Source organism: Leucopleurus acutus (assembly GCF_964270905.1).
Source record: "Leucopleurus acutus genome assembly, chromosome: 4".
In the NCBI taxonomy this organism is placed as follows: Eukaryota; Metazoa; Chordata; class Mammalia; order Artiodactyla; family Delphinidae; genus Leucopleurus; species Leucopleurus acutus.
This window is the reverse complement of record NC_139146.1, coordinates 73,058,581-73,070,970: the sequence shown is the minus strand read 5'-3', so window position 1 is coordinate 73,070,970 and position 12,390 is coordinate 73,058,581. Positions and strand designations below refer to the sequence as shown.

Genomic DNA, 12,390 nt, shown 5'->3' with positions numbered 1-12,390 from the left:
TCACATTATCTTAAGTCCTCTTACTTATTTTATGTTTATTGTCTGCCTGCTGCCACTATAACATAGGATCTCTGAAGACATGGATGGCATCCAGTTCAAATCTGTATCCTAAGTGCCTAAATACACTGCCTGGCATGTAATGAGTGCTCAAATATATTTGCTATTTGATTGGCTTTGGGATTCAGCTTTAAATGTCACTTCTTTAAAGTTTTTCATAGAACATGGAGTTTATATAATTTTGGGCATGATAATCTAATTACTACCTATCTTTCCCATTAAGTCAGATAATTCTTACCTCCCCTCTCCACCCAAGCCTAAGACACTTCCTGGCATAGACAATGCTCAATTAAAAGTTGGGATCTGGAGAGCAACTGGAACCCTAGTACTGGAGCAGAGCAGCAAATCTAGTCTCACAGAAAGGGAGCTCTACTGGGCACCAGAAGGCCTGGATTCTAGTCTCTGCTCTTGAGGCTTTGAGAAAGTCTTTAATCCTTCTATCCCTATTATCAAATACCAGTAACAACTCCTCAGTCTATCTCATCAAGCTCTTGTGATGACCAGGTGAGATAATGGGAAACCACTTTATAAACGTGGGGTATTAATGTTATTCTGTCAAAAACTACATAAAGATGAATATCTCTGGAAAGGCAATTTAAAGAAAGTAATAAAGATAAAATAATATGTTAAATCTTAAAAGTAAACAAACACGTAAGTAAACAAATAATAATAAAAATTGGGAAGGAGGAAGGGAGAAGGGTTGGAAAGAGGTAGAAAGAGGGGCAAGAGATTATAAATTAAAGAGTATTTACAATAGGGGAAAAAGTGAGAAAAGGTATCAGGAAGACAAGATACATTTTCAAACATGTAAAACCTGCTTGTGTTTCCTAACTTAGTTTTCCTTTCTTGTTAATTTCTTCATAATATACTCATTATAGTAAACAATTCTGAAAATCTTCACCATTTTAGCAACCCTCCTAATCAACCTGCATTATCATTATCACTTTGTCTTCAGATGTTACACTCAGCATTACAGACTCAAAACTTGTTAAACAACATAATGAGATTATTTTTTCCACATGATCTAATATTTTAAGAAATGACTGTAAGACATTATGACTTATTTTATAAAAACAAATTATCATATTTTTACTCAAATTTGCTGAAACTTAATTATTTTGTAAAATTTCCTTCAACTGCCCTTCACAGCATTATTTATAAAAGTTTAATACTACAAAATAATATCTAAAAAGAAATTACTGTGAAACACCCAAATAATGGATTATGCAACTATTTATAAAGTGTTATTTATCAAAAAACTTTAATAACCTAGGAAAACATTTACATGTTAAGATGAAAAAAGAAAAAAATAGAAAATCACATAAATTATTTATTACAATTTTGTTTCAACCCACAAGAACAAAAAGACTGGGAAGGCAACAAAAGTTAGGACTCTGAAAGCAGATGAAAAAATAGTAACTGAGCAGACCAAAGAATCTGAATCCTAAGTCAGCAATGAGAAAGCAAAGACATATTGATTTTCACAGCAAGACCCGCAAAGATTCAGGAATTGACAACTCTAACTCCCAGAACATTTCAAGCAGCCAAATATAAATATAAACCCTCTAGGCAGGATACTAGAATGTCTTCTCTGAAAACTCAGATTATCACAAAAAGAAAAAACAAAAAGTAAAACAAAGATAAAGATACTGACATCGGAGACTGTGAGAAAAACTTAGCCCTACAGTAAAGCCTACAGTCAACAAGTTCTACCCACATGCACAGAGCTTCCGATCACCTTTTCAGTGGCCCAGTTAATAATGGGCAAGGATCAACAAATAACTTGAGAAAAGTCAAAGTCAGAAGCCAAAAACAACAAACTTAAAGATGAACTTGTAGAAAACAGACCATGCACAAAAAGAAAACCTAACAGAAACAATCTAACATTAAGATCTTTTGAAAGATAGAGGGAGGAAAAAATACTGCATTACTGCATGCATGAATACAAATAGGCTAAAGTTAAATACTGAAGGAAAATCTTCTTGGATATTCAAAAATACAATAGCAGAAATGAAAAAGTGAACAGAAGCATTCTAAGGCTGAAGAAATCTCCCAGATAATGGAAAACAAAGAGAAAGGAAAAGAGAAAAACTAAGAAAATTAAAGGAACCAGCATAAGGAGGTCTAATTTTTGAATAAGAGGTCCAAAAGGCAGATGGAAGCGGAGAAAAAGTAAAAAAAATAATAATAATAACAAAGTAAGAAAATATCCCAGAAATGAAGGATATGTACTTCCAGATTAAAAAGGTACAAATGAAAGCTTGGTACAATGACTGATAACAGACCAAGACACATGCTTATGAAATTCACAACACTAGTGACAAAACTCATACATGCTTCCACAGAGGAAAAAAAACATCTATGCAGGTGTGCACCCATTCTCACTAGTCACTCCTCTCTTGCCCTCACCCCAAATTATGTAGTTATACAACTGCTTTTGTACCCAATTGAGTGATTTTATTTTTACACTTATTAAATTTCATCTTTCATTTTGCTAAAAAATATATAAAAAATCTTTTATATTAAAGTATATAAAAAGACTTTAACAACGTTAAAATGTTGATAAGTCACTTGAGACACTTCCATAATAAACACATGGCAGTTCACTTGTACTATTCTACCTGTTAGAATGTTTGAAAATTTACTTAAGTAAAAAAAAAATTATTTTAAAGATGCTGATGAGGTGCCTCTCACTTGACTAAGGATGAAAAAATATCTTTGTAGTAGATATGAAAATAACTTAAAATTTTGATTCTTAAATTTGTTCCTTTGTCCATCCACCAGTATCAGTCTGGGTCTTTCTTCATTTCGTACCTATAGTACTCCAACAGCTCCCTATCTAGTCTCTGTCTCCCTTTTTCCCTCTTACATTCTATAGCTTACCCTGGTACCAGTTCTTTTTCTAAAAACCAGATTTGCTCATACTATTCTCCTACCCAAGAACTTTCAAATGGCTTCCTACTGCCCATACATATGTCTGCAAGCTAGTTTTAGATTAATATCTTTCTCATCATTTCTACCATTTCCAGGCTTCTCTCCTCTATGTCTCATCTACCCCAACTCTCCTTTAATGCTATCTGGTTTTGTTCACATTGCTCTCTGCCTACAGTGTTCTATACTCCCCTGTCTCCTACTAATGAAAACTCACTCATTTTTCACTTATCACATCCCATTTGAATCCTTCTAGACTCTGCAATGCAGGATAACCCAATCTCTCCTCTGAACTCCCTACTGCATTTTGTCAATACACCAACATAACACTTGTCACAATACATCATGGTTATTAGTTCACATGTACACATCATTCAGACCATGAGCTCCTTGAATACAAAGACCCTCTTTTACTGTAGCATCTAGCACAGTGCTGGGCACACTGAAGGTACTCAGATACATCAAGAAAGCTGGGCAAGCTTTTTTCCTTCTATCTCTTTCTCACCAATCCTAATAATTACAGTTCAAATGGTAGATAAGTGGACAAGAGCTTGGACTTCATCCAACCACACCATACACTGCTGCCAGAATACTGTTACTGTAAGTCACTCTCCTGATCATTAACAGGGAGTAATTCCTCCAATTCATCTTTCTGGTTTCTAGGCTTTCTAAAATTAAACCACACTCTACAAAGCCAAGTCTTCTGTTCTTCTCCAGAAATAACTCTCTGATCCAATAAAGCTGATTTCTTAACTAATTTGACTATACCTGTTAAATTCAAGTCCTTATTCATTCAGAATTAAATAAATCAGAATTGAACAATGACCTCCTCTCACACGATCAAAAGAAACTTCAAAATAATTTTTCAGTAGACTGTATGTATATAACTTATTCACAGTGGCTACCTTCAATAAGAGACCAGACCCTAAGAGTTTCTTTTTATCCTTTAGTTTTAGAAGTTTACTGCAAAAAGACAAAGCATAGAGAAGCTGGCAGTTTAAAAAGGCAGTTCTCATTTCTGTTAGAAGAAAATTAAAAGCACCATTGCAAACAAACTATTTCCTCATCAAGATAACTTTTCTAACTATTCATTGCAATCATGAAAAACAATATATTCAATGTCTCAATAAGTAGATATCACCAAAAAGAACTTGATGACCATTTAAAATAAGATAGACATCATCACACACTTTCAAAATATTTACAGCAGAACAAGAACCAAATACTTACCCAAAGTAGGATGTAAATTAAAATTAAATTCTCTATACAGAACTGTGTCCAGCAGAGCGGCTACATCTGCGGATATAGCACATGCATTGCATAAGGCAGTATTTTGGTGGACTGGGCTGTAGCCCCAAACGGGACACAGAGAAGTTCCTGCCCACAAAAGTTCCCTGGGTATATAACCCAATCTAAAAGTCACTCCCAGTCTTCATCCCAGTGTCACTCAATACAAGAATCAAGAATTAAGAATTAAGGTAAAGGAAGAAGAGTTTACAATCAGATTTTGAAAAAAGTTTGTAGGTTGCTGTGTATCACACAAGTATGAAAATATATTATTATTCTTGGGACTGATCCTATGGAATGGAGAAGTCAGAAGTCAGACTTGATACCCAAGTAGTATCAACCTGCAAGTCCCTCATTAAACCTGCTCCTTTTAATATTAATTTAAAAAATCAATGACTTTATCCTAATTTTGTTGAGTCTTTCTTGGCAACTGGCAAAGAACACCTAAGATTCCTGAGCCATCTTAAACTGCAAGACATTACACCAATGATTTCAGTCTCATACAGATAATAAGCAGTATGTCATCTACCTTACCATTTTTTAACAGAAAATTAGGACAAATAAGTCTCCAATTCTGCTAAAGATTATAGCGGGATCTACAATGAGTGCTTAGCCTGTTGGCATGAACTTTTATATCCTACAAGCAAACACACACTTGACTCAAAATAAAATCACAACATATAGCAAGAATAGTTTTACTTTGCATTTGTTAGTATAATAGGCTATAATTCACATGCTTGCAAAAGTGGAGATAAAACAACAATCAGCAAATTTGTAAGTCACCAGGAAGCTGAAGGTTTGGAAAAAAGGTAGCTATTTCCACTTTAATCTTGTCCCTCGAGTAGTGGTATGGGAGCAGACTCAAGAACAAAAAATGAGAGCAACCAAGGATAATTTACTAAAATTCACCTTAAAAAGATTGAATCTGCCATCTTGGATCTCTGCACCTGGTGTAACTTCCATAGTACAGTCTTCGGCCTAAGTTAAATAACATATTCCCCATTAAGATACCACATAATTTTTAATTGATAGGCCACATAAAGACAAACCAGCTGTGGCTAGTCTGTGAATTGAAACTAAAAACATCAGATAATCATTAATATGAAACTGTGAAAGGGAAGGAAGGGGAAAAAAACAAACAAGGTAAAATGGAATTTTTAAACTATCATATAGCATTTAACCACCTTTATAGGGAAAAACTGATGTATTTAGGGAGCAAAACTGGGATGGTAGAAAAGGCTGGGGTATTGTGGAATATTTACTAATTACCGTAATTTTATTTGTAGTAGAGGTAACTGGTATAACTTCCAGTCCCATTCGTATCCTCTTTTGTTTTTCACAGTAAGCTTTCCAGGTATCTTCATTAAACCCATAATTAAAATAATCAGAAAGATCAGCACCTAAAGATAAAACACACTTTTAGTGTACGAATATTTCAATTCTATTTTTATGCAGCACATAAAATATAATAAACTGTAAAAATAAATTTAGAGTTCTATTAGTCTCATCTAATTTTACCAATTCTCCCAATTACTACCATAAAGCAACAGGACTATACAAATTTTTGATCAAAATTACTCCCTTTAGAAATGGCATTATAGGGTAAGCTGGGACAAAGTGAGAGAGTGGCATGGACATATATACACTACCAAACGTAACATAACTAGCTAGTGCGAAGCAGCCATATAGCACAGGGAGATCAGCTTGTGCTTTGTGACCACCTAGAGGGGTGGGATAGGGAGGGTGAGAGGGAGGGAGACGCAAGAGGGAAGAGATATGGGGACATATGTATAACTGATTCACTTTGTTATAAAGCAGAAACACACCATCGCAAAGCAATTATACTCCAATAAAGATGTTAAAAAAAAAGAATTGGCATTATAATAAAACAATATGCAAGTCTACTTTTATACAATGCTAGGCCACCTGTAAGATTTAATAATACAGGTTCATTATTACTCATGTGCTTAAGATAATGAAAATTACATTTAAAAAATAATATTCTAAACTGATGCTGAAAAAAAACTTTTCTAATAGTTTAGACTAAAAATGTTTTGAAACCAATCCACAATAATCTTACCAGGTTTACGCCATGGTTTATCTTCAAAAGAATCCAAATCTACCTCCAAAAGGGGCACTCCATTAATGCTTCCAGGTGCATCAAGATCTACTCCTTTGACTTTCGTTCCTACTTTAGAAAATTACAAAATGGTGAAGGAACTATATTAGTAAGAAGCTGAGAGATACCAGAGACAAACAGAAAACAATGACACCTTTTTACTACTATTAGCACTAAATATGGCCAAGATTCCAAACAGAGTAGTAATGGTTACCACAAATAAAAAGTGAGGTCAAAGTTTATGGTGTAGCTATAAGATAAAATAGAGAGATTAGAGACTTCTTGTTTATAATAAGGGATTCCTGTACCAAGAAGTTAATTTCCATGTTTTAAATCATTGTCTTTGTACAGTCTGTGAGCTGTAAGAAAGGGTTGTAGAACCAAAAAACAACGGCAACAACAAAAAAAACCCACACACACATGACAGGAACCCTATGTGACCCACACAGCCTAAACTATTCATTATCTAGCCATTTATAGAAAAGTGCCCATTCTATGATACATGGTCAAAAACTGCTCTTTTTAATTGAGCTGTAATAGCTATTAAAATCTATTCATGACCTATTCAGATATATGCCCTATTTTCTATTGATGCAACTGCAAATACAAATTTTACCTGTAGTTCCATAAACTCTTCCTCCTGTCTTGATGTTAAGATTTACAGGTGCTGTACCATAACTCCTAAAAGCAAAATCAAAAAAATTATCCTGAGATGCTTAAAGTAAACAAAAGCAGAATATATTCAATATGTACACATAAATTATATACCCACATATTAACTAGATAGACTGACACTAACTCAAACATTTTAGAAAATGTTTTAAACTAATTTAAAAAGCCTGTCACTTGCTTAATAAAAGATAAAAAAAAATTTTTTTAGAAGTCTCACTAATTTTCCATCTCAAAAACCTACCCGCGATTAACTCAATATCCCACTCTAACAAACTTTCGAGAAATTTGGCTGGGAAGGGAAGAATAGTTTATATGCCTTGTTTTCACTTCCTTGCCTCCCAGTCATTCAACTGGACTTGTGAAAACTCACTGCTTCTCGTCTGCCTAACAATTTCCATCTTTTGTCTCCAATGTATTAAATTTATGAGACCTAGGTTATTCTGCTTAAAAAAATAAGGATATTCAATAAAATATTCAAATAATTGTATAAAGATCCACTACTATAAATGCAAGAAGTATGAAGGAGCCTAAAATAAACTGTCACTGTCAAGTTGTACTATCATTACCAACTTGAAAGGTTTAATCATCTCATTGACTAATTCTCTAATAAGTGCTTAAGCACCAGCAACACATCACATGTAGTTCTAAGCCAAGGAGAGAGAATGAGGAGCTGGACAAATATGGTTCCTGCCGCATGATGCTTACATTTCAACAAGCTAAATTCAGCACAGCCAAAGCACTCTGAGGTATCTATATATGATGTACAAAAGTCCTAGCTGTTCGAAAGTCAATATACAAAAACCAAGGACTGTCTCCAAATGGTCCTCTTACAGAACTGCTAAAGGATAAACCAAAACAGTATTTATAAAAGGCTTACCATAGTTCATTAAATGAACTTCTTTGCTTCCCACCCAGCTACTTTCCTTCCTTCCCCATTCTGCCCTTTAAAACATTACTTTTCTTTTTTAATGCCTCCAAGCCTTCACGTTCATTGTGTGTAAAGAACCTTAGCTGTCTGGAAAACTGCGCTTAAGTAAATCTGATACCCCCATTCAATAGCACCCACCATGAGGTCTCAGGCTTCTCTAGGGGCTAGATCCTATATACTTGGATGTCTACAAAAACTTAAAAATAAATGTATCAAAAAATTTTATCTTAACCTGCTCCTCCCACCTTACCCATATATGGTAATACACTGTTATATACACACACTGAACTACTCTAGAAAGCTCCAAGTCACTGAATCCTTTGTCTCCCTTTCCATCTACAACCAACCCATTACCCATGTTATTTCCATTTATTATTCACTCAAATATATTGAATTCTTCCATCTATCCCTATATTACTGCTGCTGGTTTAGTTTCGACTATCATCCCATCTGGATGATTACTTCGAATCTATTAACTAAGTTCTATCTAGTCCATCTCAACTACTACTGCTACAGTTATATTTTCAAACAATGTGACCTGCCTAAAAACCTTTAAGGGTTCCATGATGGCACAGCAAAAACATCCTAACTCCCCTCTTCTGTGGTTTCAAGCATCCTCTCTCATCTACCTTATCCTCCAGTCTTATGGTTCGTCTAAGTCATGCTTCCACTACATCTAAGTAGTTTCCTCTGCCAAAATCATGAGTCCTCTTCCTTCTGTCTCGAGAATTATTCAAACAAATTCATATATTACCTCCTCTAGGATCTTCTCTTCAACACATGCACTTTTAGCAACTGTCCTCTCAAAGCTTTCCAATCACCCTGTACATGTTTCTATTCAAGCACTTACACTGCAAGGAAAGTATCTGCTCACATGTCTATCTCCCTCACTACTTTTGATAAATAAGGACAGTTGATACTCCCATCATCAATTATTAGAGTGCCAAACAAACTGCCTTTGAAAAGTGTTAATGAATGAGCGGCTGAATTTCAAAGATACAGCTAAGAAACCACTCCTCTATACAAGGTAAATTATTCCTACCCTAAGATTTGATTTTCTACATACCTTACTTACAGATACAATAAACTCTGTAACAAAAGTATGTCACCTAAAAGAAATTCTAGTCTTTACCTTCTAACAGCTTATAATAAACCAATTTAGTATTGTTCCTTGAAATCAATTTGCTCTTTAAATTTGCCTCTGAAATGCTGTGCACAAAGTAAATATTCATCAAATTTTATTTTCTCCCTGGCTTTCTTTCAGTTATCAACGGATATATCTTGAGATATATTAAGGTTAAACAAGCTTTATACGCTTCAGAAAGATCTGTAACTTACTTTGAAATGCATAAAAAATACAAAATAAGGGGACTTCTCTGGTGGCACAGTGGTTAAGACTCCACGCTCCCAATGCAGGGGGCCCTGGTTCGATCCCTGGTCAGGGAACTAGATCCCACATGCAAGCCGCAACTAAGTCGTTGCATCCCACAACTAAGGAGCCCATGTGCCGCAACCAAGAAGCCGGCAAGCCTCAACTAAGACCCAGCACAACTAAATAAATAAATAAATAATTTTTTTTAAAAAAAATCCAAAATAAAAAAGATGGATTGATGAGTGGGTGGAGGCATGGAGATAGGCAGGTAGGTAGAGAGACAGATAGGTGATAAAGCAAACACAGCAAAATGTAAATTGTATAATCCAGGTGATGAGTAAATAAATGGGTGTTCACATCAGTTCCTTAAACTTCGAGTGTTTGAAAATTTTCGTAATCAATGCTGAGGAAAGAAAGTTCAAAGACAATTGTGTTTTTAATACGCAGTCAATTTAGTGAATAAACACTTACTACTTACTATATTTAAGGCAATGTAAGGAATAGGAAAATTCATAAACCACTCAAAGAATTTAGAATCTAAAGGTAATAAACACGTGCGAACATAATTCAATCCATGAAACCGGAAATTTTGTTATAAGAAATAAAGTTCAAAAAAAAAAAGAAAGTTCAGATAAAGTACTATGGGAGTCTATATGTATTTAATATTTGCATGCAAGTCCCACCCCAAAATTGGTCATATTAATAAAAAGTAATCACCATTTGCTTTAATTGTTCTGTACTTGAAAATACAAATAATTTTATATTAAATGTAAGTATTTACTAAATATGCAATTGATTATTATAGTATTATGTTAAAGTGTTCCTTCTGCATAATGCAGACGGATAAAGGCCTATTAGCATAAAGGCTTACTAATATCATAGCTCAACGCTAATTATTTACTTTAAGTGGGGATGAGAACATCAAGAGTTATCCTAACTTGAATAATTTAGTCTCTTCTCAAACCTGCTCCCTAAAAAAGTTGCTAGGGTCTTAAAATTACATCAGCAGTCATTATTATAATGCAAAACTGATTATGACAACTGAATTACCTTTAAGCTTCTTGAAATAACTTTTGAAAAAATTTCTCTACTGAAGAAATAAAAAATTCAAAAGGATTTATGTATATATTGGTTCATTTCAGATAAGGCTACTTAATGAACTATAGTGCAATTAATGAAAAGTTTACTTTATATTCCCAATGCACTAGTACCACATCATACATCCAATCTGAAAAGGATAGAGAAAACGTCAACTCATATTCTACCACCATAACAAAATCACAATATGTACTTTATTCCCTTCCAATCTTTCTGTAAGATTCTTTTTTTTTTTCTGTAAGATTCTTTATGTGCTCAATGAGTCAATGACAGGCCATTCACTTGATCCAGCTTTACAGACTATAAACTTTGAGACAACCTATTGGCATAAATAGCATACAGGATAATTAACCACTTGAAAAATACACTATGAAAAGCAAAAAGAAATACTTTTGATATTGTTTTTATCGGACAAAAAAATTAAAAACCTAAACTGAAGTCTGGATAAGTAATAAAATGTAAGAACAATATAGATGTAAACAGCAAATTAAGGTTTTCTAATTCTAATTAAAGAATCTGGGGACTTCCCCGGTGGTCCAGTGGTTAAGAATCTGCCTTCCAATGCAAGGGATGCAGGTTGAATCCCTGGTAGGGGAACTAAGATCCCACATGCCACAGGGCAACTAAGCCCGCGCACTGCTACTAAGCCCGCATGCTGCAACTAGAGAAGCCCGCGTACTGCAACGAAGAGCCCATGCGCCTCAACGAAGATCCCGCGTGCCGCAACTAAGACCTAACGCAGCCAAATAAACAAATAAATAAATTAAAAAAAAATAATCTGGGGCTTCCCTTGTGGCACAGTGGTTGAGAGTCTGCCTGCCGATGCAGGGGACGCAGGTTCGAGCCCCGGTCTGGGAGGGTACCACATGCCGTGGAGCGGCTGGGCCCATGAGCCATGGCCGCTGAGCCTGCGTGTCTGGAGCCTGTGCTCCGCGACGGGAGAGGCCACAACAGTGAGGCCTGCGTACCACCCAAAAAAAAAAAAAAAATCTGTATCACTCAATTCATTTGTAAAAACATTTCAATTTCAGGAATCAAAAACTGCTGCTTCCATGTAACTTTACCTAATTAACTTTATGTTTAAGAAAAAAATATTTTCATGGTGAAATTCCTTTTAGTCATGAGATGTATTGATACTTGACATATAACACTGTATTAATTTTAGGTAAACAACATAATGATTTGGTATATATATAAACTGCCAAAATGATTATAATAAGTTTAGTTAACATCCATCACCAAAGATAGATACAAATATTTTGTTTCTTGTGTCAACAGCTTTTACCTACTGTCTTAGCAACTCATCACGTGAAATTTTAACGAGTTCTATCATATCATGGTAAGATGAAAAAATGTAAAAACATTGGAATCAACCACCAATTGTTTGATATAGACACACTACCTTTGACTTAAGCACACAGTTGTTACTTAAAAATAACTTACCCATACTGTGGTGCTCCCGTTTTAATGTCTCCTATAGTGACATGAACATCATCCTCATCATCATCACTGTCGCTATCACTATCGTCTTCAGTCTCTGTCACTTTCTATATCAACATAAACAACCACAAAATACACTCAATAATCCATTTCAACGTCTGATATAAATAACTGAAAAGGTAACCATTTTGCATTTTTTGAGCTAATTCTAGAGAAAAAGTTATAGTACTACTACCTACTTCAACTCATTTACAACTTTGATGTTTTGCAATGATAAAAAGGGATAAAAATGTGAAGTAAACCTTTTTTCAACATTATCTTTTTGTAAATAACACATGTATTTTTTCCTACTATTTATAACTGCTCCTCTTGCACAAAGGATCTAAGGCAATGTACTAAAATACCTAGAAGATATTTTTAAAATATTTGAGGAATTCTTAGCAAAAAGAACATGAAGGTAAGAGGAAAACAACTAATTTTAAGGGT

General features: G+C 34.6%; 1 protein-coding gene across 29 annotated transcripts in view; it reads right to left on the bottom strand.

The window, feature by feature from the left end:
• FIP1L1 (factor interacting with PAPOLA and CPSF1) overlaps nucleotides 1–12,390 on the bottom strand; it is a 65,452-nt gene that overhangs the window by 46,931 nt on the left and 6,131 nt on the right. For 12 of the 29 annotated variants that reach the window (XM_082838871.1, XM_082838877.1, XM_082838873.1 and 9 more), the window contains 4 exons: nucleotides 11,908–12,011; nucleotides 7,011–7,075; nucleotides 6,356–6,463; nucleotides 5,545–5,675 (listed from right to left, as the gene is read on the bottom strand). In XM_082838871.1, the coding sequence (XP_082694997.1) occupies nucleotides 5,545–5,675; nucleotides 6,356–6,463; nucleotides 7,011–7,075; nucleotides 11,908–12,011 (408 nt within the window). Of the gene's footprint in view, nucleotides 1–5,184; nucleotides 5,254–5,544; nucleotides 5,676–6,355; nucleotides 6,467–7,010; nucleotides 7,076–11,907; nucleotides 12,012–12,390 lie in introns of all 29 variants that reach the window. The other 17 variants (XM_082838874.1, XM_082838875.1, XM_082838867.1 and 14 more) reach the window with 3 other exon arrangements.